Below are 27,652 nucleotides of genomic sequence, written 5' to 3'. Positions count from 1 at the left end.
CTGGAAAATAACTAATAGGGAATTATACTTAAGGTAAGAAGGGGATAAGATAAATTTCATCTCAAAATGTTGAAAGAAGTTAGAAAATCTATTTGAATTGTATATGTTATCCTGAGTACTTCTAGTGAACATAGTTCTAATTACTTTGGGAAAAAAAAGCTTTTCCTTACATTTCAGCTAAAATCTACTTTTCTACACCTTCTAAGTATTGCTCTTGCTTCACTCCAGTGAGACCAGACATATCATATGCAATATCTTTTCCATGTAACAGTTCTTCAAATCACAGAATTTCAATGTTAGAAGGGTATTTCAAGGTCATATAACCCAACTTATTCATGAAAAAGAATCTATGATATAACTGAAAGGTAGTGTGGCATAGTAGATAGGGCATGACACTTAAAGTTAAGAAGATCTGGCTTTCAGTCCTACCTCAGATACTTAGTAGATATGTGACCCCTGGCAAGCTGGTTTGCCTCTATACATCAGTTTCCTCATCTGTAATTGAGAGAGCTGGATTCAGTGACCTCTATGGTTCCTTCCAGCTCTAAATCTATGATTGCATATTACAAAGATCTTATGGTAAACGATCATTCAGTATTCACTTAAAAAACTCTAAAGAATGTGAACCTACTATTTCCCAAAACAGCCCATTAATTTTTTTAGATAACCTGAATTTCCAGAAGTTTTTCCTTACATCAAACCTAAATCTGCCTCTTTAGAACTTTCACTCATTGCTTTTTCTGTATAGGAGTACTTCAGTTTTAAGAGAGCTGCCATGTCCACTACAGCCAACACACCTAATCTTTACTTCTTTTGGTTTAGCATTCCCAGTTTTTATTCCAACTGATTCTCATATGGCATGGTTTTAACATTCTTCATCAAAGTCCTGTGAATTCACTCTAATTTATTTATGTCTTTTTTTTTTAAAGTGGCACCCAGAAGTAAATAATACAGTATTTCTAGGTGTGATCTAACTAGCAAAGTAAAGCAGATTATATTCCTAGTTCCTCTCTTAGTGTTACCTAAAATCATATTAGATATAGGGGTTTTTTGGCTTCCATATCACACTATTATATAAAATTAGTAATAATAAAATAATAGAAATGGTAAATCATTATTATTATTATTGTTAATACACTGTTGTTGAGCTTGCAGTTCATTAAAACTCAAAGACCTTTCAACCCAAACTGCCTAGCCGCCACTTCCCCCCATTTTGTACTTGGGTTAAAAAAAAAATTAATTCTACAAGTGTAAGACTTTACATTTATCCCTGTTAAATTTCATCTTACTAGATTTGGTTTAATATTCTAGCTTAAGATCTTTTTGGAATCAGATTGAGCTATCTGGTGTGTTAGCCATCTCTTCTAGTTTTGTGTCATCTGCGATTTTTATAAATATGTCACCTGTACTTTTCTCTAAGTTATTGATAAGTATGTGAAAGAACAGAAGGTGAGGCAGAGATCTGTAAGGTACTTCATTAGAGATTTCTAAGTTGCATCAGAATTGTTACTGACTGCTCAGTATTATCATCTAGAACCAGTTTATCACCAAAAATAGTTTGAGAGACTTTGTGAAATGATTTGCTAAAATTAAATTATGGTCAAAGAACATGATCACTTTTCAAAAGAGAAAAAAATGATCAATGATCACCTTAATCCAAAATCAATAATAACCAGAGAAAAGCAAATTAAAACAACTCTATGCTGGCAAATATGGGAAAATTCATTGTTAGAGGGGCTTCAAGAAGACAAATTATATGTATTTTTTTTTCCATTCAGCCACTTCCCTTCTTATTCAAGGTGCATTAATTTAGCCCTTCCACAAGTTTTTCAATCTCAAGTAAAGTTATCTACTTTCATCTTTTGTAATTGCTTTTATCTTGTTTAAGAATATATCCCCTAGCTATAGCTGTGAGAGTATATGATCAATTTCTCTCCTAATTTTCCCATAATATGATCTTTAATGTTAAGGTTTTTTAGTATCTCTTGTGGAATATGGTGTAAGCCTGGTCCAGACTGCTTATGGTTTTCCAAGCATTTTTTTTTTAATGAAATAAGATTTTTTTTTCTAGATAATTTATGTTTTCTACTTTTTCAAACACTGGATTATTGAGTCCTGTTGTTTTTGATTCTCCATTGTTTAGTCTCTATTTTTAAACCAATGCTAGATGGTTATCGTGACTGCTGCTTTATGATATAGTTTGAGTTCTGGAAGTGCCCTTTTCTCTTTGTCCCTTACTTGTTTCCACAATCCCCTCATATTCTAGATTTTTTTTTCCCGAATGAATTTTGCTATTATCAATTTCTATAAAGTATTCCCTTGGTAATTTGATTGCTATAGAATTAAAAGTGTAAATTACTTTTGGTAGAATTGCTCTTTTTATTTTATTGGAATGGCTTTGCCATGAAGACTAAATAGGTTTCCAGCAATTTATTTCCTTATTTCTTTAAGTCATACTTTGTAACAGTTTCTACAAGTGTGCTTTGGTAGGTCAATCCCTAAGATATTTTATGCATTTTTTAATTATTTGGCATGGGATTTCCTTTTCTATTTTTGCTTTTTGTTTTTGTTTTTAAATCATAGAAATGCTGTTATTTTGGGGGATTTATTTTGTAGCCTGAAACTTTGCTGAAGCTATTGTCTTAATTAGCATTTTTGCTGATTCCTAGAGTTTTCCAACCCTGTAATCAGCAATTTTTTTTTCAGTTGTGTCTAATACTTAATGACCCCTTTGGGAGTTTTCTTGAGAAATAGGGATAATTTTATCTCCTTTTTATCTATCTTTATGCATTTAATTTCTTTTTCTTGTCTTACTGCTGTCGCCAGTATTTCTAGAACTATTATCAAATAATAGTGGTGAGAGTGGGTAAACGGCGTCATGGGGCCTGCTGGTGGTGGGGCTGACCTAGTTCAGTGTCCTGGTCAGTACCGCCCTTCGCAGCAACCGCAGGGGAGGCCAAAGAGCACAAATGTGTCGGCTGGAGAACCGGGAAAATCGAACTTTTTGGCGGAACCGCGCTATGCCTGGGGGCGGTGCTGCGAGCATAGTTGGGGGGAGTACTGTGAGTGTGGTTGGGGCGGGTATTCTGACCATGGTTGGGGCTGCCTTCGCTGGGCTGCCCCTCTACCACCTCTACTGCCAGAGCACTGGATGTGGCACCTCACTTGTAGCTGATCATCCTTTAGGCCACATTGAGACTATGGTACCTTTTAAGGATTGAACCATTGAAGTCACGTTTAGTGCAGATATGCATGCAAAAAATGTTATGCATCAGCAAATGGAAATATTTCTGAGTCTGTTATCGGGGAAGATTGCATTGGCATTTTTTTTTTTTTTAACAAATTTAAGATTTCTACCGACAGACAAACCTGTCATTGGAAATTCTGATGCTGGATAGTATTTTAACAAAATTGCAGTGCTTCTCTTTTGAAGAATAAAGGCTTAATCCTCAAGAAGTAGATATGTCAGTATTTTTCTTCATTGATACTGAATTTGCTGAAAATCCGAAAGTGACAAAAGTTGATCTGATCACTCTCTTTTTCAAGGCAAAACACACTTTTTTTTTTGTCTTTTGGAGGGCAATTGGGGTTAAGTAACTTGCCCAAGGTTACACGGCTAGATTTTTGTGTGTGTTAAGTGTCTGAGGCCAGAACAGAACTAGTCCTTCTGACTCCAGGGAGGGCGCTTTACTCACTGGGCCACCTAGTCGCCCCTAAAACACACATTTTTTGAGGCAAAAAGACATAAATTGCTTATCTCTGATTATAATTGAAATTGGAAATATCTTTCCTTTTCCCTAAGTTTTCTATTTTTATGATTTTTGAAAAATCAAATTCTCAAGTTTTTTTGAAAGAAGAATATTAGTGGGAAAAGTTTTTGTTTTAAACTGGAATCAAATGTAATATTTTTCTCACAGACTACTTATGTTATCCTTTAGTTTGTATGAGCCCACAAGTATTGAAGAATTAGTGTAAATTTCATGTTCAAATCACACTAGCAGATTTGTAAAAAAAAAAAAAAACGTTCAAATTATATTCATTTTGGGGGATGGCATATCAAAAAAGAAAAATTGACTGGGTTCCTTAAGATTGCAAATATAGGGGTGGCTAGGTGGCAATGAATAGAGCACCAGCCCAGAAGTAAGGAGAACCTGAGTTCAAATGCAGCCTCAGACATTTAACACTAGCCATGTGACCTTGGGCAAGTCACTTAACCCCAATTGCCCTGACTTCTCCCCTCCAAAAAGAAAAAAAAAAGATTGCAAGTATGGAGCTGGTGATTTGCTAAGATCATACAAGTACCAGTGTTGCTTTTAGTCTTAAATCCTATGCTAATGGAACTTGTGATCATATTTTTAAAAAGGTCTCTCTTTGTCTGTACTTTGTGTGGTTTTTAGCATTTAGTGTTGAATTTAGTTATATGATCTGATGTGGTTGTTCTACAGTTTTAGAGATAAAAGGTACTTTATATAGATCATCTCATTCAACTCTTCTGTTAAAGGTGAAGATGCTGAAGCCCTAAGAGATTGTATGATTTGCCTAATAATCTTATAACTAGCTGCATATACAGTTAGTGGCTTGAAAAGTGAGTAGAACCCAGATTTCCAATTAGCATTTCCATTCTGCCATCATGGTTATCTTGAAATACATATACTTTGTTGCTATTTATTAAAAATCCTCTTCTGAACTATACCCAAAGGGCTATAAAACTGTGCTTACCCTTTGATTTAGCAGTAGCATTAATAAGTTTGTATCCCAAAGAGATCATGAAAAAGCGAAAAAGACCCACATGTACAAAAATATTTACAGCAACTCTTTGTGGTAGCAAAGAGTTGGAAATTGAGGGGTTGCCAATCAATTAGGTAATGACTGAACAAGTTATGGTATATGAATGTAGTGGAATCCATAAGAAAAGATGAGCAGATGGACTTCAGAAAAACGTGGAAAGACTTACATGAACTGATGCTGAGTGAAGTGAGCAGAACCAGGAGAACACTACACAATAACAGCAACATTGTGTGATGACCAACTTTGATAGACTTAGCTCTTCTTAACAATGCAGTGATCTAAGACAATTCCAAAAGACTCATGATGGATGAGAAATGCTATCCAAATCCAAAGAACTATGGAGTCTGAATGTAGATTGAAGCATACATACTATTTCCCCCTTTTTTGTTTGTTTTTTCTCTCATGGTTTTTTCCTTTTGTTCTGATTGTTTTTTCACAACGTGACTAATATGAAAATATGTCTAATATGATTATACTTGTATAGCCTTTATCAGATTGCATTGCTTTTTGGGGAGGGGAAGAGAGAGGGGTAAATTTAGAAACTAAAAATCTTCTACAAGTGAATGTTAAAAATGAAGGTAATCTAAAAAAATATCTGCTTTTGTGGCAGGTACATCATTATTCAAGTTGAATCAAAAAGAATCCTAGTCAATCAATCCAAAAGTGTTATTCCCACATATTTTTCCTAAAACAGTACCACAAACTGAGAACTAAGAAATATTTTTCTATTTTTATTTGGATTTTTATTTCAGGCTTCAGATCCAGTGACCTATGCTAATTTATGGGCCAAACTACTAATAACCCTACAAAGTTTGTTGAAAATGGTTAATGCCATATCTGTGCACAGAAGCAAAAGGGTTGCAAATCTACCCTGGGTAAAGAGCAAATTCTTTAAATTTGTTGCCTATTACAGTACAATTGCTATTTTATATTACATTGAAGTACTTATATATTTGATTTTGAAGTAATTTATGTGAAAAAATACTCTGGTGAATTAAAAACAAGTGTATTAGTATTTCTGCCAGATTACGTTTACAGTGAGTGTTTCAGACACTTGGATACTAACAGCTCAGTGTATGTATGTATGTTACTGTGTACTTTTTCTTGGTATCAGAGACTTGTTAAGGGAAAGGTTCTAGCATATTTCCCACTGCACATGATAATTGCTTTTGTTTTTAGATAGATGCTTTTTGTGATATTAAAAAAGGTCTCTCTTTGTTGTACTTTGCATGTTTTTTTTTAAAGTATAAAAGAATGTTGTATTTTGTCATAGGCCTTTTTTGCATCTGTTGAGATGATTATGTGGATTTGAATGTTTTTGTTTTTGATATGATTATGTTGATTTCTAATGATGAACTTTTCATACATCCCTGGTTTAGATTCTACTTGGTTATAATGAATAATTTTCTAGATAAATTGCTGTAGTCTGTTTGATAGGATTTAAAAAAAAAAAAGGTTTTTTGAGACAATGTTCATCAATGATATCAGTCTATTATTTCCTTTCCATGTTTTATGTTTTCCTATGTTTTTTGTTTTATAAAAAGATTCTGGTAGGGTGCTTTCTTACTTAGTTTTTGAGAATAATTTGTGATGTATGGATACTGCCTGTTCTCTAAAAACTTGAGAAAAATTGGGACCAGGAGTTTTTCATTTGGTAGTCCTTTACAGTCAGATCTGCTTTGAGATTTGAGATAACTGAGGTTTTTTAAGATCTCGAACTGGTCTTTTGATAGTTTGGGGAATTTATGTTTTTGAAAGTATTACTGTTTCCTTTGGTGTTCTCAGTTTTGTTAACATATTACTATGCTTAATATATTCTGCATTTTTTCTGATTTTACTGTAGTTTTACCTTGCTCATTTGATATTTTTATTTGATTTTCAGTTCTCATCCTTTTAGTCAAATTAGTTAAGGGTTTATAAGTTTTGTTGGTTATTTCAGTGCAACAGCTTTCAGTTTTATAATTTCTGCATTTTTGTTTACAATTTATATATTTCACCTCTAATTTTTAATATTCTCTCTTTTGTACTTATTTTAGGTTTATTTGCTTTCTAATTTTTTAAAATAAATTTTTATTGATGTCTTTCATTTTTTTTTTAAAGCAATCGGGGTTAAGTAACTTGCTCAAGGTTACACGGCCAGTTATTTCTGGGTGTGGTGCTAAGTATCTACGCCCGGATTTGATCCCCAGGTCATCCCGACACTGGAGCCACTGCTCTTACTTGCTGAGCCACCTGGCTGCCCCATTTGCTTTCTAATTTTAAAAATACATATTTAATTCATTAACCCTCTTTTCTATTTTGTTAATGTGTGTTTGTAAGGATATGATTTTTCCTGATGACTGATTTTGCTGAATCCTAGAAATTTTGTCATGGTTCATTATTATCTTTTTCTTTTACATAGTTATTAATGGTTTCTATAATTTGTTTTTTGACCCTTTCATTAGTTAAGATTTCATTGTTAAGTCTCTTTTTGTTTGTCATCTCTGAACCAAACACTATTTTTACTGTGGTGTTGTTTGTAAAGATGGTCTTTAGTATGTTTGCCTTTATATATTTGTTTGCAATATCTTATTGCCCTAGTAAATGGTCAGTTTTTGTAAAAGTTCTATGTAATGCAGAGAAATATTTTTATTCTTTTGCTGTCCCATTTAGAAGACATCACAAGTTTTAACTCTAGTTTCTCTAGGCATTTGTTCAGTTCCCTATTTAGCCTTTTGTTTATTTTTCTGTTAGACTCATCCAGAACTGAAAGATGGATATGGAAGTCTTCTGTCATCATTGTGTTCCTGTCTGTGTCTTCATGTAACTCATATATTTCCTTTATGAATGTGGATACTAAGACATTTGGGGCATATATGTTTTTGATAATAGTTTGTTGTCTATGTTTCCTTTCAGAATAGTATAATTTCCTTGTTTAAACCTGTTTTTTTAATATTTGTTTTGTCAGATAGCATAATGGCAACTCCTGGTTTTTTTGGATTTACTTGATTCATAGCAAATATTTTGCTATCCTCTTTTGTGTATGGCTGTTTATTAAATGTGTTTCTTGTAAGTAGCAGATTATATGCTTTTGTTTTCTTCTACAGTCTTTCACTCTTTTATTTTATTGACTCGTTTAAACCATTTAAAGTTATGAGGTTTATACTTTCTTTCATTTGACTCTAATATTTTTTTAAGTTATGATTTTTTTTTCACCGTTTCTGCTGTAAACACAGTTCTGTGTTCTATTATTTACTTTACCTTAATCTTTTTAAAGATGACCCTGTTGCATTTGCCTCATACCTCATCCCTTCCTCTCATTTGTTACTCCTTTTCTTTTGGGATTTAGCTTATTAGTTCCTTTTTTCCTCTCCTGCTTTTATCTGGTTATATAATTCTTCCCCCTCTTTTCCCCTTTTGGTCAAGTCAATTCACCTTTCTTTCCCTTCAACTAGTCCTGTTCATTAGGTTTTAAAATATCTTTTTTTTTTTTTTTGGTGCTCCTTTGCAAAAAGATTTCTCTTACTCTCTTCATTATTCATGCTCTCTTTCTGTTTACTTTAGACCTTCATCTGATTCATGACCCCTGTAATTATCTGGTATATCTGTTATCTCTATTTCTAAGGTTCTTAGGAATTTTTAGACTTTTCTTCTACTTTCTGCTACTGCCTTACAGAAATTACCCTGCATATTGCCCTCTCATTGAGCAGTACTCTTTTGTTTGTTTGTTTTTTGGAGGGGGGAGGCAGGGCAATTAGAGTTAAGTGACTTGCCCAAGGTCACACTGCTAGTAGTGTTAAATGTCTGAGGCCAGATTTGAACTCTTTAGTCCTTCTGATTCTAGGGTATGTGCTCTATTCACTGTTCCCTGTAGCCGCCCCTGAGCCTTACTCTTAAGACAGTGCCAATTACTCCATTTTTTAGAGAGGACACTACTTCAAGTTATGGCCCTTACCCACTATGTCCCTGATGATATAGCCCACCACTGAAACACATTCTTCCATGCTTACGCCCCCCACTCCCATTTGCCTCAGAATTTCCCCCATTCTCTTCTATTTTTCCCAGTGACAGTCAATTCCAGGAATTCAAATTCTGTGCCTCCTAAAGTTGGATGAGTAGACTTTTCAACCACTGAAACCCTCTGACCACACTCATAAAACCTACATCTCCTTTCACAGGCCATCTTTCTTCATCCATAGGAGGATTCATCAGTTGAACTCCCTCCCAATACCAAGCAAAGCATTCTTCCTTTTCCTCTTTTTTCAAACCTTCCTCATTTCTCTTCACTCACTCACAGTAAGTGCTCTTCTCCTTATGGGATCACATCTTTCCTTCATTGCTAGCCGTAGATTTGACCTTGGCACATCACACATTCATTTCTATCTCCCTGTTCCCTTAACCTACTGTAATGGTAATGAAATTTAAAGATCCCTTTGTATTGGAAAGCTAAGAGGTACTTAGCACCTAGTTCAAATTAAGCCTCTGTTAAAGAAACAGAAGGTATGAACTCCTCTTGCTAATTTAACAGGAAGGGTCTGAAAAGTTAGGAGCAATACTGTATATAAGGAAAAGCCCCAGAGAGCAAGTCAGAACTCCTTGGGATAAGCTTTGAGGAGGCTGAAGAGGAAAGGTCCAGGCTGGAGAGAATGATTTTGATTTTGGGAACCTGGATGAAGTGATTTTGATTCTGGGAACCAGCTGGAGCTTCTGCTGGGGAGCTACCAGCTTCTCCTGGGAGCTGCCAAGGACGGAGGAAGCATGACTGAGGTACTGGTATTTTGTTTGAACCTGTTTGTGGCTTTGTTAAGCCCTGACTTCACAGAGACTGTGAAGGATTTAAAGTGGACTGGACACTGTGAGCTTCAGAGTGGAACAGGAACAGCACAGAGAGCTGACAAGGAACTGGGAGCTGTCTGCCTTTGAACCCAGGTGACAGTTTGGTGAATCCAGATAGGAGCTGGGACTGCGGAAGGGGATCCAGAAAATCTGAGAGACTACCCCGAGTAAAGCTGAAAGAAGACTTTACTTGGATAATGTGTAGTGACTGAGAAGAATGTAACTTATTTGTGACTGGGGGGTGGATGGCCTGTGTATTTTACACTACCCCAAGTGCTAAGTAGTGACTGATATTGTAACTTAGTGTGCCCCATGAGTGGAGATCTTTGACTCTTGTATTTTGTGACCTTTAAGGATTGCAGCTTCCTTAAGGATGATTGAGTGATCGAGTTGATTGAGTGACTGAGTTACTAAGTGATTGATTGACTAAATGATTATACTTTGTTCAAAACTGTGTGACCACTGTGGTGAAAACTACATGGCCATTTTCTGTGATAAGTTGTAACTTTGTGAATGCTGTACCCTGATTTACTGTGAATGGTTTGCTCTGCTTTGTTATTGAATAGAGTTCACTGTACTGTGTAATCAGAACCTTGAAAAGCTGTTCACAGCAGCATTCTTCTGGAAAGCTGCTCGTGCTTGGCTTTACACCTACCTTTTATATCTGTCTGTCTGTCTATCTATCTATCTATCGATCTAATCTATCTCCCTTTATGTTATAATGTAGTCCCATGTAAAGACACTGATTCATATCTAGGCAGTGTTAACGAGGTTCTGGCCTTGTTGTGTCTGTGATGCCCCAGGTATGCCTCTTTCCTTTTATCTCCACGGGACGAACACCTTCACCACTGTCTCCTGTTTATTTAGAAAGCAGTTTCTAACTGGTCTCTCTGCTGTCACTCTTTGCTATTGATGACCTTAGCAACTACACATATTCACTCCTCCTGCATTTTTGTTGTTTGGGACATTTGAGAAGCAAATAATATCTTCAGTAACACACTCCCTTTTATTACTGAACTTCCATCTTTTTTCATTTCTAGTTAAGCTTATATTTGCAAGGTAGGTCACCCTGTGCTGCATTCTGAGCTCCATTGCTCTTCAGAACACATTCCATGCTCTCCTATGTTTTCTGGTAGGAAAAGAATAGCCTTGTATTATTCAAACTTCCTTTCCTTTGTATTTTAAAATCTTTTTCCTGATCTTCCCACCTAAGAACTTGTTTCTTAATTGAATTGTTAAATTTAACCTTAATATGTCTTGGAGTTTTCAGTCTTGATTTTTTTTTTTTCTGGAGGTGACTTGTGAATTTTTTCAGTTGGAATTTCATTTTCTTTGTTCCTGCATTATGGTATTGAAGATTTTTTTTGTCCCTTCATGTTCTTCTGGGAGACCCTTTATCCTTAGTTTGTTTATACACATCCTATATTTGAGGTCATATTTTACTTGCATTGTGAGCATATTGTCTTTGTTTGCTTTTCTTCTTATCAGTTGTCCTTTTCTTCTCTATATTTCTGCTACCAATCTATTTTTCTTTGGTCAATCTTTCACATTCCATTTTCTATTCTGCCCATTATTTTTGTTGTATAGGCCATACATTCTGCTCTCATAATTCTCATTTCTCTTTTGAAACACTCAGAAATAGTATTTCTTTTCATATTCTCACATTCCACAGGGTCCTTTGTCTTATCAGGTATTGCATCGTTTTGTTTTGTAGAATTTATTCATGGATTCCTAAACTTGTTTATTAGATCTGGAGGCCATATTTCTTTCTGTTAATGTTTTCTCTGTTGCTTTACCTACTTATGTTCAGGTCTTTGAGTTTCCTTCTTCCTGTGATCTTTGGTAATATTAGTCTCTTCTCTTTCCCCCTGGGGGGGTTTGCCCCTTCCTCCCCCCTCCCATTTTCATCTATTTACTTTTATACTCTGTCCCCTCTGGTGGTGGTTTCCTTGGGGGCTATTTCAAAGCATCTTGGCCTCCTGTGCTGGGCAAGTTACAGTTCACCAGCTTAGGTTTCTTTCCCAGATGACTTTTGGGTAGTCAGAACTATCCGCAGCTGGATTTTTTTTCTCTCAGACTTAGTGGAGCATTATATAGTCCCCTTCCCTCCCTCCTTAACAGTGTCCTGTCCTGATATCCTATCCCACTCCCTCTGTTTCTTATTTGTCTTGCCTGGACCAGTGGTCCAGAGTCCTGACATGCTAGTGTGGTAGGGTTGTGCTACTTCTAGGGGATTGTCCACCTTGGCACAGGCAAGTATGCCTTGCCTGGTACTACAGGGTGGTCCTTCAGCACCAGAAGACCTGTTGTGCTTGCAGTACTGGCAGTTCAGAACTTTGCAGCACTGGTTGTCAGGTAGCCCCCAGAAGATTTTGTTCTTAAAAAGGTGCCTCCTGCCATGATCACTTGCTGATAAGATCAAAGCATACCTACTCACCCTTGAGCCGGGGTCCCCATAACACTGCAAAGAAGGAGCAGGGACTAGGGTATAGGTTTGGGCTTTGTTTCAAGCCTGATGTTTGTCAGTATGTCAGGTCCTTGTGTCTGTTAGGTTTTTTGTTTGAGTGTTTTGTGTTTGTTTTTTTTTTTTTTCTAATTAAACTGCTTATTAAGTAGTTCTTATGGATGAGGCACTGTATTGGGCACCTAGGAGATACAAAGATGGAAAATAATGCTTCCTACCTTCCAGGAATTTATAGTCTAATGTGGGGGACATGACATGGGCGAACAAGTAGATTATAAGGTAGAATATGATGAAAGCAAAATAAATCTAAAATATTAGAAAATGAAGGTAAGATCATTTTTTTTACAGGAGGAATGAATAACTGATGTTCATATAGTACTTTTAGGTTTGCAAAGCCTTACAAAGATCCTATGGTAGATTCTGCATAGCAAATAATGAAATGAAAGGCCCAGTGAGGTTTCATACTCCACTTTTCCTCATTCCAAGTCCAGCACCAATTTCCACCATACCACATTACCACCACCTCCCGCCCTCCCCCCGCCCCCCTTTACCAAGGCTAAGGCTTCATGGAAGAAATAGCCCCCTGAGCTAAGAATTGATGAAAGTAATCAACGGGCAGATATTAAGGAAGGTGTGTCAGATATGAGGTAAAGTCTAGAAAAGAAATTACTGTGCAGAATAAGATTGGACAATTATTTGTCCGGGTCAGGTGGAGCAGAGTGAGTGCATGAAGTGAAGTTGAGAGATGAAAAGGCAACAGAGAGCCACTACAGGTTTTAGGCAGGTAGCCAGATTATTTGGCAGTTTTGCAAAGTGTGATTTAGAGACTAGGATACAAGAACGGTGATATACATTTTGTTTTTCTGAACCATTACTTTTCACCTCTATCCCGATACAAAAAAGAGCCTATGCCATTTTTTTTTTGCCTCCAGTTTCAATTGTGTTGAGCAAGTGAAAGGGAATGCTTTTGCTTTTCCCCCCTGGGCTCATCAACACACATGGCAGCCCACAAAGACATAGAAGTCACCCCTCTTCTCAAGTAGACTTGCCTTACATGCCGAGACAGAAGTCAGAGGTTGGCATTTCTCCAGGGATGTTCTCAGGGAGTAAGCAGTCAGTTACTGCACTAGCCAGTAAAAGATCTATCTGTCTGCAACTCACCAGGTCTTATGATCTTCACTACCTGTTGTCACTTTATTACAAAATAATATATTGTTGGGTCTCTTGCCGGGATTCTGGGCAACTGGTTTTCTTGAATCTTAAATTGCCCCAAAAGCTCAGTGATGTCCTCCTTTGTCATGGCAACATGTTCTAGGTGTTGTACCGCGTTGAGTGTAGGAGGTGCAGTTGAGGGGTTCTGAGTGAGCTCAGGGTCAGTGAGTGTCAGTTCATGAGGTTTTTTTTGTTTGTTTCTTTTGGATTCTAAGTGTCTAAGTGAAGAGAGCTATAATTGCTTTAACTTTGGCACTTAATTTGTATTGAAAAAGTCTGATAAGTTGTAGTCATCCAAAAAAATATCTAGTCCTCCATCATGTTGTTCATGTGATTCAGAAGTTGCTGTCTATTTTTTTATATTATTATACCACTCATTTCTGAATATATTTCTGTTTCTCTATAGTAATTTATTCATTTTTTTATATTTAGTAAAACTAAAACCTTACACTTGAGGACCTAAAGGGCCACATGTGGCCTCGAGGCCAACTAAAGGTATTCGTGTCCTTATTTTACAAGTGAAGAAACAGTAGCTGGGAGAAAATCATGGTTCTTGTCCAAGATTAACATGTTAGTAAATATGGGGATGAAATTTAGAAACTGAGTCTTCCTGATTATAAGAGGAGCATACTTTCCACTTATGCCATGTTGCCTTTCATTCTGTTCAGTACTCTCTTCGTGTAAAAAGCTATGACATTGAATTTATTATCCCTTACCCTATATTTCTTGAATGGGCTCACTCCAATTCCTTTAAAAATGTACATTTTTCATTGGTCAGTTTTGTTGATCTTTCAGTACTCTATAGTTTCAACATAGTTGACACATAGAGCTTTGATTTATTTATCCATTAGAAGGAAAATTGGAAATATAATCTTTTATAATGGATGCAAATAAATTATAATCTTTTATAATGGATGTAATTCCCAGCTCTCACTTATTATAGGCCCTTTATTAAATTGTTTGTTTTTGGTTTTTATGCTAGCTATATCTTTTTTATTCATATTGTACTTTTGGTGAATTTATATACCTTCATGTCTTTTTCTTCTATTACCTATATCAAAGTCTTAAAAAATCTTATGTCAGTATAGTGTGTGTTTGTGTGTGTGTGTAGTATGTAGTATGTATGTGTGTGTGTCTATGTATGCTCAATCTTGGATTTTATTGTTTTGTTTGAAATATTCTGGACAGATCACTGCTGGAATACCTGTGTGCCACAATTTGGGAAGGAAGTTAATAAATTAAAGGGCATATAAAAAGAAGGCAGCTGGGATGGTGAAGGACTTTTGAGTCCATGACACAAAGATTGTTTGAAGAAGCTGGGATGCATCTGGAAAAAATTTGAGAGGGATTCGATAGTTGTCTTTTGTAGAGTGATCCCATGAAAGAGAGATTTGCTTTGTTCTGGTTAGCCACTAAGGGTAGAAAGAGGGGCATTGGATAGAATTTGAAAAGAGGGAAATTTAGGTTTGATGGGTAGAAAAAATTTCCTTACAAATAGAGCTGAATAAGAGTGAAATGGACTATCTCTAGAGATTATCAGTTATTGAAAGTCTTCATGCAGGGGCCAGATGACAATTTGTTGAGTATGTTGTAGGGAGGGTTCTTTTTCCATGATGTTTTGGATTATACAGCTGCTGAGTACTTTACCAACTCTAAAATTCTGAGATTTTATGATTTTCTTAATTGTAAGGGTCATTTTGGATTTTGTTCTCCCCTCCCTCAATCAATTCGGAAGCAAAGTTGAATTGTGTCTTATTTTTTAAATGCTTAATATACATATTTACACACATATTTTACACATATATACTTTTATATCTGTGTTTGTTTATGTATACACATATATGAGGGAGGGATGGGTCTGTGTATATGTATGCATTTGTATGCATAACACAATGAAACTGGATGTATAATTGACCCTTCTGGGTACCATTCATCATGTTCCTATTTTTTTTCTTTCTTTTAAATGCCTTACAATAAGTATTTTGGAAACAAACATTATTACATTATTCCCATTGAACTGATTCTAACCACGAGCTGTTTAATATTATTTAGCATTTGTTGTGACTTACATTCCTGATGTTCTCTTTTGCTGTTTATATTATATTATTTTCTTTCTTATTTTAAAAATTATATCTCTAATTCTTAAAGGGAATATTTGTTTTTCTTGTAATAACTACAACATTTCAACTCTACAGATTCGGAGGAGGATGCAGAGCTTAAACTTGCCCAAGAACGGGCTGAAATAGTTGCCAAATATGACCGAGTAAGTATCTGTATTTACTTTTTTGTTAGTTTAATTTTATCAAAAGGTTAAAAATAGAAATCCGTTGACCTGGAGAGCTTAAATTACAAGAACAGTTTATTTATTTCAAGTAAACATCATCTTTTTTCTTCAAGTAAACATTGAGATTATCTTTTTTCTTTATTGTTTCTATAGCTCATATTTAGCAGGGGTTTTTTGCTTTTAAATCTCCATTGGTATAAGGCTCTCTTGTTAAGGAAACTTTCTTCACCAATACAGATTGGCATTTGCTTTGCAGCTTGGTCTGAGAGAGCTGCCCGGTGACATTGGGAGCTAAGATGAACTTACTCAGAGTAACATAGTTAGTAGCACCATAGGCAAAATCTGGATTCAAGGTTTTCTAACTCAGGACCAGTTTTCTATCTTTCATGCTATGGCTGCTTTTCATACATTGTATTAGTTCTATTTTTTGTTTTGGTTATTAAAAAAAACTTGTGAAAGATTCTTTTTTAAAAGTCAGAATTTTTTCACTAATATGTGATTATATATAGTAATGTATGCATATTCTATACAACTATGTATAATACATATATTATATATAATTATGGTGTTACATGATTATATGTAAGTAATAATTATATATACAATAATGCATAATTCACTAATGTATATATTGCATTAATATTTTATCCTTTTGCTTATAATCATTACATATACACACTAAAATTCATGATTGTTCATTTTTATTCCCTATTGCATTTCTCTTCTGTTATTTATTCTGTTTGGTCCAAACCTGTGTTTTCATTGCTGTAGGGAAGCTGTTGAGGAATTTCACTCTTCCAGTCAGTCAATCAGCAAACATTTCTTAAAGCCAGGTACTGGGGCAGGTTACTGATGAAGATATAGATAGAAAGAATGAATCAATTCCTACCTATAAGGAGCTTACACCCTAATGATATAGCTGTGCACCTTCTCATCTTGGAGGCTATCTTGGAGGGCACTGAAACATTAGGTAACTTTGTAATATTGGAGAGAACAGTAAAAGCAGATGTTACGGTGATTCAGGAACCTAGGAGGCGAGCATTTACACTTTGGTAGTAACAGCTCTCACAACAGTAGTAAAGAAAATGAGGTTTGCACACAAGTATTGAAATATACTAATTAACTAAGAGTAGGGTGTTTGTAAGTTGTAGTATGCCTGCATCACTTATATTTTCTTCTTTAATTTCCCTATGGAAAGAGTTCAACATCTCCTTCAAAAGGAGAATTCTCTTATTTGTGGCAGTGTATTATAATGGAAAAAAAACACTGGATTTGGAGTCAGAGGATCTGTATTTACCTCCTAGATCTGCTACTTATTACCTGTGTGACATCAAGGGAATTGCTTATCCTTTCTGTGACTCATTTTCTTCATCTGCTAAAATGAGAGTATTAGAGTAGATGTGATTGTTAGAGCTGCTTCCAGCTTTAAGTCCTATCAACCTCTGTTTCTCATTGAGCAACTCCTTATATTTACGTTGCCGTCCTATTAGGAAGATCCCCTGTCTATAACACTAGCAATCATTCCGTGTTTACATTCCACTATTTATTTGTCATGTAATTTTCACCCATGATGCTTTTGAAACAAGTTTTACTTTATTTTCAGTAGTTTTAGTGTTATTAAAGATGATATATAAATAAATGTATTGGAGAAGAAATCTCAAAGTTCAGCATTAACAGCCAATTCACATTTAAAAGCTGTATTTTATCACTTCTTATTTAATGTTTATATTTAGCAGTATAGTATTATGGTGCTTTTTCTACTCATCTCCTTTACTAGCTGATTGCTGGTCTTAACCAGGGAATCAGCAAGTTAGTATATATCAGTCACTAAGTATAAGTGACAAATGCTGGGATACAAAGACAAGAGTGAACAGTCCCTTCCTTCAAGGAGTGTACATTCTAATAGGAAAATAAGTATTTAGAAATTGTGAGATAATATAAAGTACTTAACAAGTCTTAAAGTACTATATATATTTCACCAATCAGTGAGCATTTAAGTGCCTACTATGTGCTAGGCACTATGTTAAGCACTAGGGCTACAAAGAAAGGTACACTCCCAGCTTTTGAGGAGTGTGCAGTCTAATGGAAGAGATGGCATACACACAAGCCATATAGAGGGGGGAATTGAAGATAATCAACAGAAAGGAGGCACTAGAATTAAGGGAAATTGGGAAAAGCTTCCTGGAGAAAGTAGAATTTCTAACTGAGACTTGAGGGAAGCCAGGAGGCAGAAGTGAAGAGAGAAAGCATTCCAGGTTTGGGGGACAGCCAGGGAAAATGACTAGAACTAGAAGATTAGAGGTCTTGTTCGTGGAACAGCAAGGAGGTCAAGGTTACTGAATTTAAAATTACATGCCAAGGTGTAAGAAGACTGTCAGTAAGAGGGAAGTAGCTTATAAAGGGCTTTGAATATCAAATAGAGGATTTTATATTTTATCGTGGAGGTGATAGGGAGCCACTGGTATCTGTGCTTCAGGAAGATCACTTTGGCAGCTGATTAAAGGATGAACTGAAGTTGGGAGACAACAACCAGACTATTTCATTACTCTGTACATGGTGATGAGGGCTTGTATCATGGTGGTGGCATGTGTTTGAGAAGAGAAGGGAGCACAAACGAGAAATGTTATGAGGATAACATTGACAGGCCTTAGTAATAAATGGGATATAGGAGATGAGAGAAAGAGTTGAGAAGTTGTCCTCATGGCACCTAGGTTGTGAGTGACTAGGAGGATGGCTACTCAACAGTAGTAGAGAAATTAAGAAGAGAGAAGGGTTTTGGACGAAAGATAATATTCAGTTGGAGAGGTCCACTAGGCAGTTGGGAGATGAGAGATTGGAAATTTGCAGAGAGATTAGGGCTGGATAAGTAAATTTGAGGATCATCAACGTAGAGGTGATCATTGACTCCATGTGAACTAATGAAATTCCCAAGTGAAATAGAATGAAGGTGGAATTGAAATGTTCCCAAGACAGTGCCCTTTGATGTACTCGAGATATAGTGGGCACGACTGGGATCCAGACCTACAAAGGAGACAGAGAAGGAGTGGTCAGATGGGTAGGAGGAGAACCAGGATAGAGTGCTGTCATGAAGACATAGAGAAAAGAGTATCAGGAAATGACAGTGTCAAAGTCTATCAAGAAGGGTAACGATTGAAAAAAGACCATCAGATCTAACAATTACATAACTTTGGAGAGAACAGTTTGTGTTGAATTGATGAGATTGGAAGCCACACAATATCAAGGGAATGAGAGGAAAGACACCTATTGTAGATTGGCTTTTCCATGTCTTTAGCCACAAATTGGAGCAGAAATAGAGGTTGATGGTTATTGAGGATTAATGGATCAAGTGAGGGGTTTTTGAGAATGGGGAAAACATAGGCATCTTTGTAGAGATAGCCAATAGATGGGGAGAAATTCAAGGTAAGTGAGGTAAAGGAGATGATAAAGAGAACAATCTATTGGACAATACTAGATGGCATGAGATCACTTGTGCATGTAGAATTATTTTCTTTGGCAAGAAGGGTCACTTCATTATAAGAAACAGGGGTGAAGAGATTGTCCCAGAACACATCCGGGAGATGTAAGTTGAGGAAGAGGGAAAAGAAGAAGCTCTTTGCTCCTACTGTTAACAGTATTTATTAATAAAAGTGGTTTTTGATTAAATGATAAACAGATTACAAGTTCTTGTTGCTTTTATCCTACCTATTTACACTAATCTTTTGAGGGAAGAGATATTCTCCTATTTTTATATATCATTTAGATGTTATTTTTTTTCTAGGATATGACCTTCTTTGATGTAAAGTGAAGGTCCTTTGTAACCTAAGCTATATTACTCTCTCTAGAACCCTTTGTATTCTTCTCCATGTTTAACTTAGGTTTTTCTTACTGCAATTTAAAGCTTCTGATTATTATATACTAAGTGTTTTAATCTTTAAACATGAAGTTAACTATAAATTCTGATTCTTATTATAGACTAAATATTCCCCCTCTCCTTTAACTTCTTTTCTTACAAACTCTTCATACATCCAGAGCATATTGTTCAAATTGGTTATCAAAGTCTGTTATTCCTGTTTGTTTTTTTAATCTTAGAATAAAAGATTAAGTAATGATATTTATAGGGCAGCTAGGTGGAAATGTGGATGGAGTACCAGGTCTAAAGTCAGGAAGACTCATCTTTGTGAACTCAAATCTGGCTTCAGACATTAGCTATGTGACCCTGGGCAAGTCACAACACGTTTTGCTTCAGTTTCCTCATCTGTAAAACGACCTGGAGAAGGAAATGGCAAACTACTCAAGTATCTTTGCTAAGAAAATCCGAAAAGAGGAGTCACAGAGTCAGACACAACTGAAATGACAGAACATCATCAATAATATTTATAAGAAAAATCCATGACAGCTCAGGATTCCCAATATCCTACATATTTGGAGACTACGAAAGAACAAATTGAGACTGACAGATTAAGAATCAATTTTTTCAGCTAAAAATAGTTCCACTAAAAGTGGCCGTGAAGCATTATAGTAGTAATATACCTAGTTATTGTTATCCCTCCTCCATTACAGTAGTAATGCCTCATGGTGATGGGGAGGTAATTTAGGAGTGGACTGCAAGTTTTGACAGGCCCTCCAAAGTGGGATAGATTTTAAGAACAAAAACAGAAACTGTATCTGTGTGTTTTTTGAGGGCTAGCCTAGCTAGCTGTGCAATGCATTACCCCCTCACCTTTGCCTTTTAGTTTTCTTGATTTAGTTCCAAGTTTACCATCTTCAGAAAGCCTTTCACGGTCCTCCCATCTGCTAGTTTCTTTTCTACACAGATTACCTTTCCTCTACTCTGTATATATATCTTCTGTGTACCCAGTTATTGTGATGTTGGCACCTCCCTTAGGATGTGAGTTCTTTGATACTTACTACATTCTAGGCACTGGGCTAATTTCTTTATATATATATATATATAATCCCTGGCAATTAGCCCAGTGCCTAGAATGTAGTAAATATTTGATAGGTGCTTGTTGAATTGGTGACAAAAAAAACTCACCAAAAGGTTGAATATAGCTCATTGAGGCACAAAGGGATTGTTATCTTGGCATTTCCATATACCAAACAACAACAACAGCCCCAACTTGAAATTTAGGTTAAAATTTTAATTTTATAAATTAATTTGGATGGCTACTTTTTGCCACAAACTTACAAAGTTGTCTAATATAACAAAGCCTTTGAAACAGCTCTGAAAGTTTTTTTTATCTTTAAACAAAATTTTTATTTGGAAGATTCTGTTTGGTGGTCCTCTTAGTGATGCCCTGGATATTTTCTTGTTTCTTAATGTACTTTTCAGAAAGAGATGGATTGATAAAATTGTTTACTGATCCTTGGTATCTTGGTTTAAGAACCATGGAAATAGAGATTTTTTTTTTTAAGTTTGGAAAGTCATTTTTATAAAACAGAAGTGCTTTTATTTTTAAAATGCTTTATTAATTTCTGATTTACATCATTCATTTCTACCAGATTTTGAGTTACAAATTTTCTCCCCGTGTTTCCCCTATCCACCGCCCCAAAATAGCAGTCCCATAGGATATCCCCTCCTCCAATCTGCTCTCTCCCATATTTTCTCCCATACCCCTTTCTACTTTTCCAGTGGATCTCTATGCCTCAGTGCCTGTATATCTTATTTCCCAATTACATGTAAGATAGTATTAATAATAGTGTATATACATATATATATATTTGAATATTTGATTTTAAAACTTTCAATTTCAGATTCATTCTCTTCCTTCCTTGTCACCCACCCGTACTGGGAAGATAAGCAGTTCAGTATAGGTTGTATATGTGTGGCTAATGCAAAACAATACATAGTAGATATATGGTAAAAGACTGACTATATTTCCCTCCCTCCTATCCCACCTCAAAATTGTTTCATTCTCTGCTTTGATCCCATACCTTTTCAAAAGTGGGTGCTTCCAACTTCCCTCCCCCTCAGCCTGCCCTCCCTTCCATCACCCCCCCTCTCATTCCCTTCCCCCCTACTCTCCTGTAGGGTGAGATACCCTATTTAGTGTGTATTTCATTCCCTCCTCAAGCCAAATTCAATGGGAGTAAGGTTGACCCATTCCCTTTTGCCTTCCTATTCTTCCTCTCCATTGTAACCACTTTCCCTTGCCTCTTCTGTATGAGATAGTTTACCCCAATCTGTCTCTCCCCATCTCCTCTCATTATATTCCTGTCTGACTTCTTAATTTCACCTTTTAAGTATCATCCCTTCCTGTTAAATTGGTCCTGTGCCCTCTATCTATGTGTACCTGTAAACATATATACACACATTCACATATGTATTCATATGCCCATATACCCTCATATATAGACATATATATATATATTTCTAATCCCTTCCAACTACTGAGAAAAGTTTCATAAGTTACAATTATTGTTTTTCCATGTAGGAATGTTAAAGTTCAACTTTGATAAGTTCCCTATGATTTCTTTTCCCTGTTTACCTTCTCATGCTTCTCTTACTTCTTGTATCTGAATGTCAAATTTTCTATTCAACTCTGGTTTTTTTAGCAAGAATGCTTGAAAGTCCTCTATTCCACTAAATGACTATATTTTCCTCTGAAACATGATACTCAGTTTTTCTGGGTAGGTGACTCTTGGTTTTAATCCCAGCTCCTTTGCCCTCCGGAATATCATATTCCAAGCCCTTCAGTCCCTCAGTGTAGAAGCTGCCAGATCCTGGGTTATCCTGATTGTGTTTCCACAATATTCAAATTGTTTCTTCCTGGCTGCTTGTAATATTCTCTCCTTAATCTGGGAATTCCAGAACCTGGCTATAATATTCCTAGGAGTTTTCTTTTTGGGATCTTTTTCAGGAGGTGATCGGTGGATTCTTTCAACCTCTCTTTTGCCCTCTGGTTCTAAAACATCAGGGCAGTTTTCTTTGAGAACTTCCTGGAGGATGATTTCTAGGTTCTTACTTTGGTCATGGCTTTCAGGTAGTCCAATAATTTTAACATTATCTCTCCTGGATCTATTTTCCAGGTCAGTGGTTTTTCCCGTGAGGTATTTCACATTGCCTTCTATTCTTTCATTTGTTTGGATCTGTTTAACAGCATCTTGATTTCTCATAAAGTCATTAACTTCCTTTTGCTCCAATCTAATTCTGAAGCAATGATTCTACCTCATTGAGCTTTTGAGATTCTTTTTCCACCTGGCAAATTTGGCTTTTCAAGGCAGTCTTCTCCTCATTGCCTTTTTGAGCCTCTTTTGCCATTTGACTCAGTCTGTTTTTTAAGGTATTATTTTCCTCAGTCAGGCTGTTGACTCTCATTTCATAATTTTCTTGCATTGTTCTCATTTCTCTTCCTAATTTTTCCTCCACTTCTCTTATCTGCTTCTTAAGATCCTCTATGGCCTGTAACCAGCTTGTATTTTCCTTTGAAGCTTTTGGTGAAGGAGTTCTGACTTCACTGTTTTCTCCTGTTCCATGCTTTGCTCCTTTTTGTCCCCAAAATAGGAGTGTAATGTTGGAATCTACTGTCTGCTTTGTTTCCTTTGCCTGGGCATGTTGCCCCTCAGTCACTTGACCCCTGGGCTTTTTGCCACAGTAGGACTTTGCCACCAGACAGGGGAGCTTTCGTCCCAAACGCTGGGGTTTTCTCAGAAGCCGGAGGTATTAGATGGGAGCCCTCTCTGAGATCTCCACACGCTCTGGCAAGCTGGACAGACACCCTAGGACCTCCACCCTAGACTGCAATCTAGATCCAAGAAGGTTAAAGCAAGAGTGATTACCCCTCAGACTGGTGCTTGGTCTCCCTATAGTCTGCAGGCCAGGAGCTGAAGCTGCCACGTGGCACTGGCTGGTTGTGCCGGAGTTTCAGTGGCTTCTCGCCCCGGGGGGCAAAAGCCATGCACTCCCACTTACTGGGTCCCAAAGTCCAGACTGCACTGACCTGTCACTTTGTCCTTTGCTTCTATGTGTTGATAAATCTAGAAACAGCCACAGCTGCTGCTGATCTGGAGTCCCTCCAGTCAGCTGCTGGTCCCGCCCGCCCTGGGGCTAAGGCCTTGGCGTGGGGCTGGGCTCAGCTTCCAGAATGCTGGGCTGGATTCCTGCCTGCTGGGCTGTCCTCAGCGGGAGGTTAGCTTCTCTGTCATTTTACGGGTTCTGCAACTCCAAAATTTGTTCAGAGTCCCCTTTTTACATGGATTGGGGAAGGTCGTGCTTCTACTCCGCCATTTTGGCTCCGCCCCCTAAAACAGAAGTTCTTGAATAAGATGGATTATGTTACTTTTCTCCAGCTGTTACTGTTGTCATTGGGAGTAGTTCCTTATGTAAAATGACATAGATTTTTGGTTTCTTGAAGGAGTAATACTGTGTAATGAAAAGGAGTCAGAAAGACCTTGGCTAAAACTTTAGCTGATAGTTACTAGCTGCATCATTATGGCACATCATTTGACTCTCTGAGCTTGCTCATCTGTAAAACAAATAATCCTTTTTACATAATATTTGGTACTGCATGCCTCATAGGGCAAGGAAAGCACTTTATAAAATTTGAACACTATGGAAAAATATATGGCATTAAAATATAGTTAATCATTACATAAATGTTCACTCTTTTCCCTTTTCTTACCTCAGGGTCGTGAAGGTGCAGAAATTGAACCTTGGGAAGATGCTGATTATCTTGTTTACAAAGTCACTGACAGATTTGGCTTTTTACAGTGAGTTACACAGATTTAACATAACTATTTAATTAAGAATATTTTTATGCAATTATTGCAAGTATTGATTTGAATTATTTTTAAGATAACTTGTGAAAATAGTAATGTACTGAGTAACTTCTAAATCGTCCTTTATTATACTTTCAGTTATAAAATTCCCATGGTTTTTTAGCCTTTCTGAGTGAACTACTGTGAGAAGTAACAATTTTTTTGTGTGCCTTTTCTTTTATTGGAAAAAAATTAAATAAAACTTATGACTATTACTAATATTTCAAAATGAAATAAAATTAGGAGCATTCTAGTTTTAAAATTGTTAGGAAAATTCATTTTAAAAATAATTAACACTCAGCAGTTTTGCTGTTAGGTGCATGAAAAATGAATGAACCTTGTAAAGAACTGTTTTAAACTATTTTTTCATGCATATTAAGGAAAGGTAGCTAAAGATTTTTTATACATATAGGTGGTTCTGGTACCAAGAACCTAGAGTGTCCTTAAGAATTTAAAAAATTATAGGTAAATGTGTTATTGGGGGTCTTTTTGAGGCGGAGGAAGAAGAGACTTTTTAATTATTCCTACTCATCTTCATTTGGCTTTGGTGGAGTTGAGATTTGTTAGACATTTTAGAATTTTTATTTCTTTTTTATTTTAGTCTTAATTGTTTTTAGTTGTTCTTTGGTTGCTTTTTGTTGTTGTTTTTGCTTTATTACTAGTAAATGTTTTGGACATTGGAGGGATATGTGTTTTTAAAATTGGACATCTTAAAAGATAGTTTTCCTGTGTTATTTTTTTTAGTGTAAGAAAGAAGCCTATTAACACTGAAGTATGTGTTTCAGAATATTTTGCTAATGTTAGAGTATTGCTTTGCCTTGGGCACACTTCAGACAGTAGAGTTCAAAATTTATGGAATGAGACACTTGTACCAGCTTTCATTCTCTTAAACTGTATTCTTTAAATGTATTGAATTTTCATTAGCTTCCTAATGTATTCTTTCAGTAAGTAGCAAAAATGAAAATAAAGAAGCAAAGAAATGAATTTCAATCAAGAAATGTTAGATATTTCATTAAATTTTTTTAAAAGAAGCCATCAATTTTTGCTTTAATTGCTAACTTCAAGTAAAAAAACTTTCTCTGGAGGTGACCTCATAGACAGGATTATAGCTTGGGTTTTTTTTTCCCCATGGCATTGTGGGGTTTTTAGAGATGTAAAACTTATCCACTTTCTCTGAGGAATTTAGAAGTTGCTTCTGGCCATTTCTTGGCTAAAGGACTATAAATAATCTCCTTGCTGTGTTGGTTTGTTGTTTTTCTAAAATGGTTAAGTACTCTCTGTTATGGTTTTTGATTGGATGGGAAAGATGTCTCAAATACAGATATCAATAGAATAGCAAGCTTTTCCTAATTCTTTCATTTAGAAGTGATTTCCCCTTGAACCTTGAATAGTTCTCCCTACATCTGTACATTTTCTATTAACTAATCTTGTTCTGTTTGTATTATCATTAATTTTACATATGTATATGTGTGTTTATGTAATATCTATCTGTATACATCTATATATCTCTAGCTTCTCTTTATCTGTCATATTCCCTTACTAAATTGAGGCTAGAGACTAAAATTTGTATCTTCTTTGGTGCTTAGAGCAGTGTTCCGCAGGAAACAGGTATTTAATAAGTGCTTGTTGAACTGAATTGTTCAACGTAATGTAGTATTGCTTACTCAGCAATACTGAGGAGACATTATTTTTCTGTTATAATGTTGTTTACTTCAGTTCTTTTTGAATCTTTGTTTCACAGATATATTTCAAACTTAAATTGTCACATAGTATAGACCAACATATGACAGTATATAGCTAGTTTGGTCCTCCAAAGAACTACAGAATGAATGTTGAAGAAATGAAACGAGACTGGCCTGTTGGTAAAACAGAAGTATCTTTGTATATTGCTGAGGAATGAGGTTTGTTTTAGATTTATGCCCGGCTGAAGGAGTTATACTTAGGGAATGGAGAGATGTCATGTTTAAGTATCTAGAGTTCTTGTTTATAGAATAGTTACTCTGCATTCAATCTGCTGAACAAAAGATAGTCTTTATTGAGCTATCGACAGTGCTCTTTACTTATAGGCTTTCAGCCTGTCAGGTCATGAGTTAAAAGATGGGAGAAGGAAAAGAGGAGGAAAAAAAGAAGTTATTTTAAACTGAAAGTATACCTAAAAGGGAAATTTTATCATACTAAATTTAAATTTAAAAAATTCCAGCAAAAAAATTTTAAAACAATTTAGTAACGTATGTTTATATAATTGTGATAGTCAGCTTGAATAGATCACCCTTTACAATAGATCACGCAGTTTACAATAAACTTTTGGCAAATCTGAAAAGCTAAGATAAAACCTTTATGATTCCAAGTCTTCAGAATCTTCTCATTTGAAACTACAGTTTAGATTTGCTATGGTGTTGTTGATATACTTTAAGATTCTGAGTTGAAAGAATGATACTATGTTACTTAAGAGTAACAGAAATATATACCCTGAGTTAATCAGAAATTATAGGTACTAAAATAAACAGCATATTTTTCTTATTTACACTCAGTCTAGAAGATTCAGATCATTAAACAAGATTTGAAGTTTTCTTTTCAACTCATATAACATTTATTTTCTTTTGTTAAATTTAATGTAGCCATTTATTGATTGACCCAAAGCAGAGGTTCTTAACTTTTTGTGTATCATGGACTCCTTGGTATTCTTTCAAAGTCTGTGGACACCCTTCTCAAAATACTATTTTTAACTACATAAAATAAAATTTATGAAATTACAAAGGAAATCAATTCTATAGAAATATAGTTATCAAAAATATTTTTTTTCAAAACTACTTTGTAGGGGCAGCTAGGTGGTACAGTGAATAGAACCTTGGCTCTGGAATCAGGAGGACCTGAGTTAAAATTCTGCTTCAGACACTTGACACTTACTAGCTGTGTGACCTTGGGCAAGTCACAACCCCAATTTGCCTCTCTCTCAAAAACAAAACAAAACTACTTCATGACCTGGGAAGGGATAGACACTTTAAGTGATCCTGATCTTTCTGTTTCATACCTTTGTCCCCAACCTTGCTTCTTAACTTCCCTTCCCTCCCCAAAGAAAAATAAAAATTTAAGTAGAACCATTTTTTTAAAAGTTCATGGGCTCCAGGTTAGGATTGATGAAGAAGGATAATGTATAGTGGTTGTGGTTCTGGGATAAAATTATCATCTCTATTAAATTGGCCAATCAACAAGCATTTATTTTGTACCTGTCTTGTGCTAGTCATATAGAGTGCAATGGACATGTTTATTATTCCTAGTTACGATAACAACAGACAACAGTAGCTGTAAATCTCCTTGTATATCTGTAGGTG

The 27,652-nt window shown here is 35.8% G+C and overlaps 1 protein-coding gene and 1 pseudogene across 8 annotated transcripts in view; both read left to right on the top strand.

Annotated features, from left to right (window-relative positions):
- Positions 1 to 27,652, top strand: part of LOC138175833 (USP6 N-terminal-like protein) — a 201,909-nt gene that overhangs the window by 91,449 nt on the left and 82,808 nt on the right. For 7 of the 8 annotated variants that reach the window (XM_069106384.1, XM_069106381.1, XM_069106382.1 and 4 more), the window contains 2 exons: positions 15,475 to 15,542; positions 24,190 to 24,272. In XM_069106384.1, the coding sequence (XP_068962485.1) occupies positions 15,475 to 15,542; positions 24,190 to 24,272 (151 nt within the window). Of the gene's footprint in view, positions 1 to 15,474; positions 15,543 to 24,189; positions 24,273 to 27,652 lie in introns of those variants that run through there. The other variant, XM_069106386.1, reaches the window with a different exon arrangement.
- LOC138175688 (cytochrome c oxidase assembly protein COX11, mitochondrial pseudogene) lies at positions 2,970 to 4,279 on the top strand (annotated as a pseudogene).

Source organism: Petaurus breviceps, unplaced genomic scaffold, assembly GCF_028583685.1.
Source record: "Petaurus breviceps papuanus isolate PSGF00001 unplaced genomic scaffold, PetGlider_PUasm1.0 79, whole genome shotgun sequence".
NCBI classification, from domain to species: domain Eukaryota; kingdom Metazoa; phylum Chordata; class Mammalia; order Diprotodontia; family Petauridae; genus Petaurus; species Petaurus breviceps.
The sequence above is the reverse complement of the archived record's forward strand: the minus strand, read 5'-3'. Positions and strand labels throughout refer to the sequence as shown.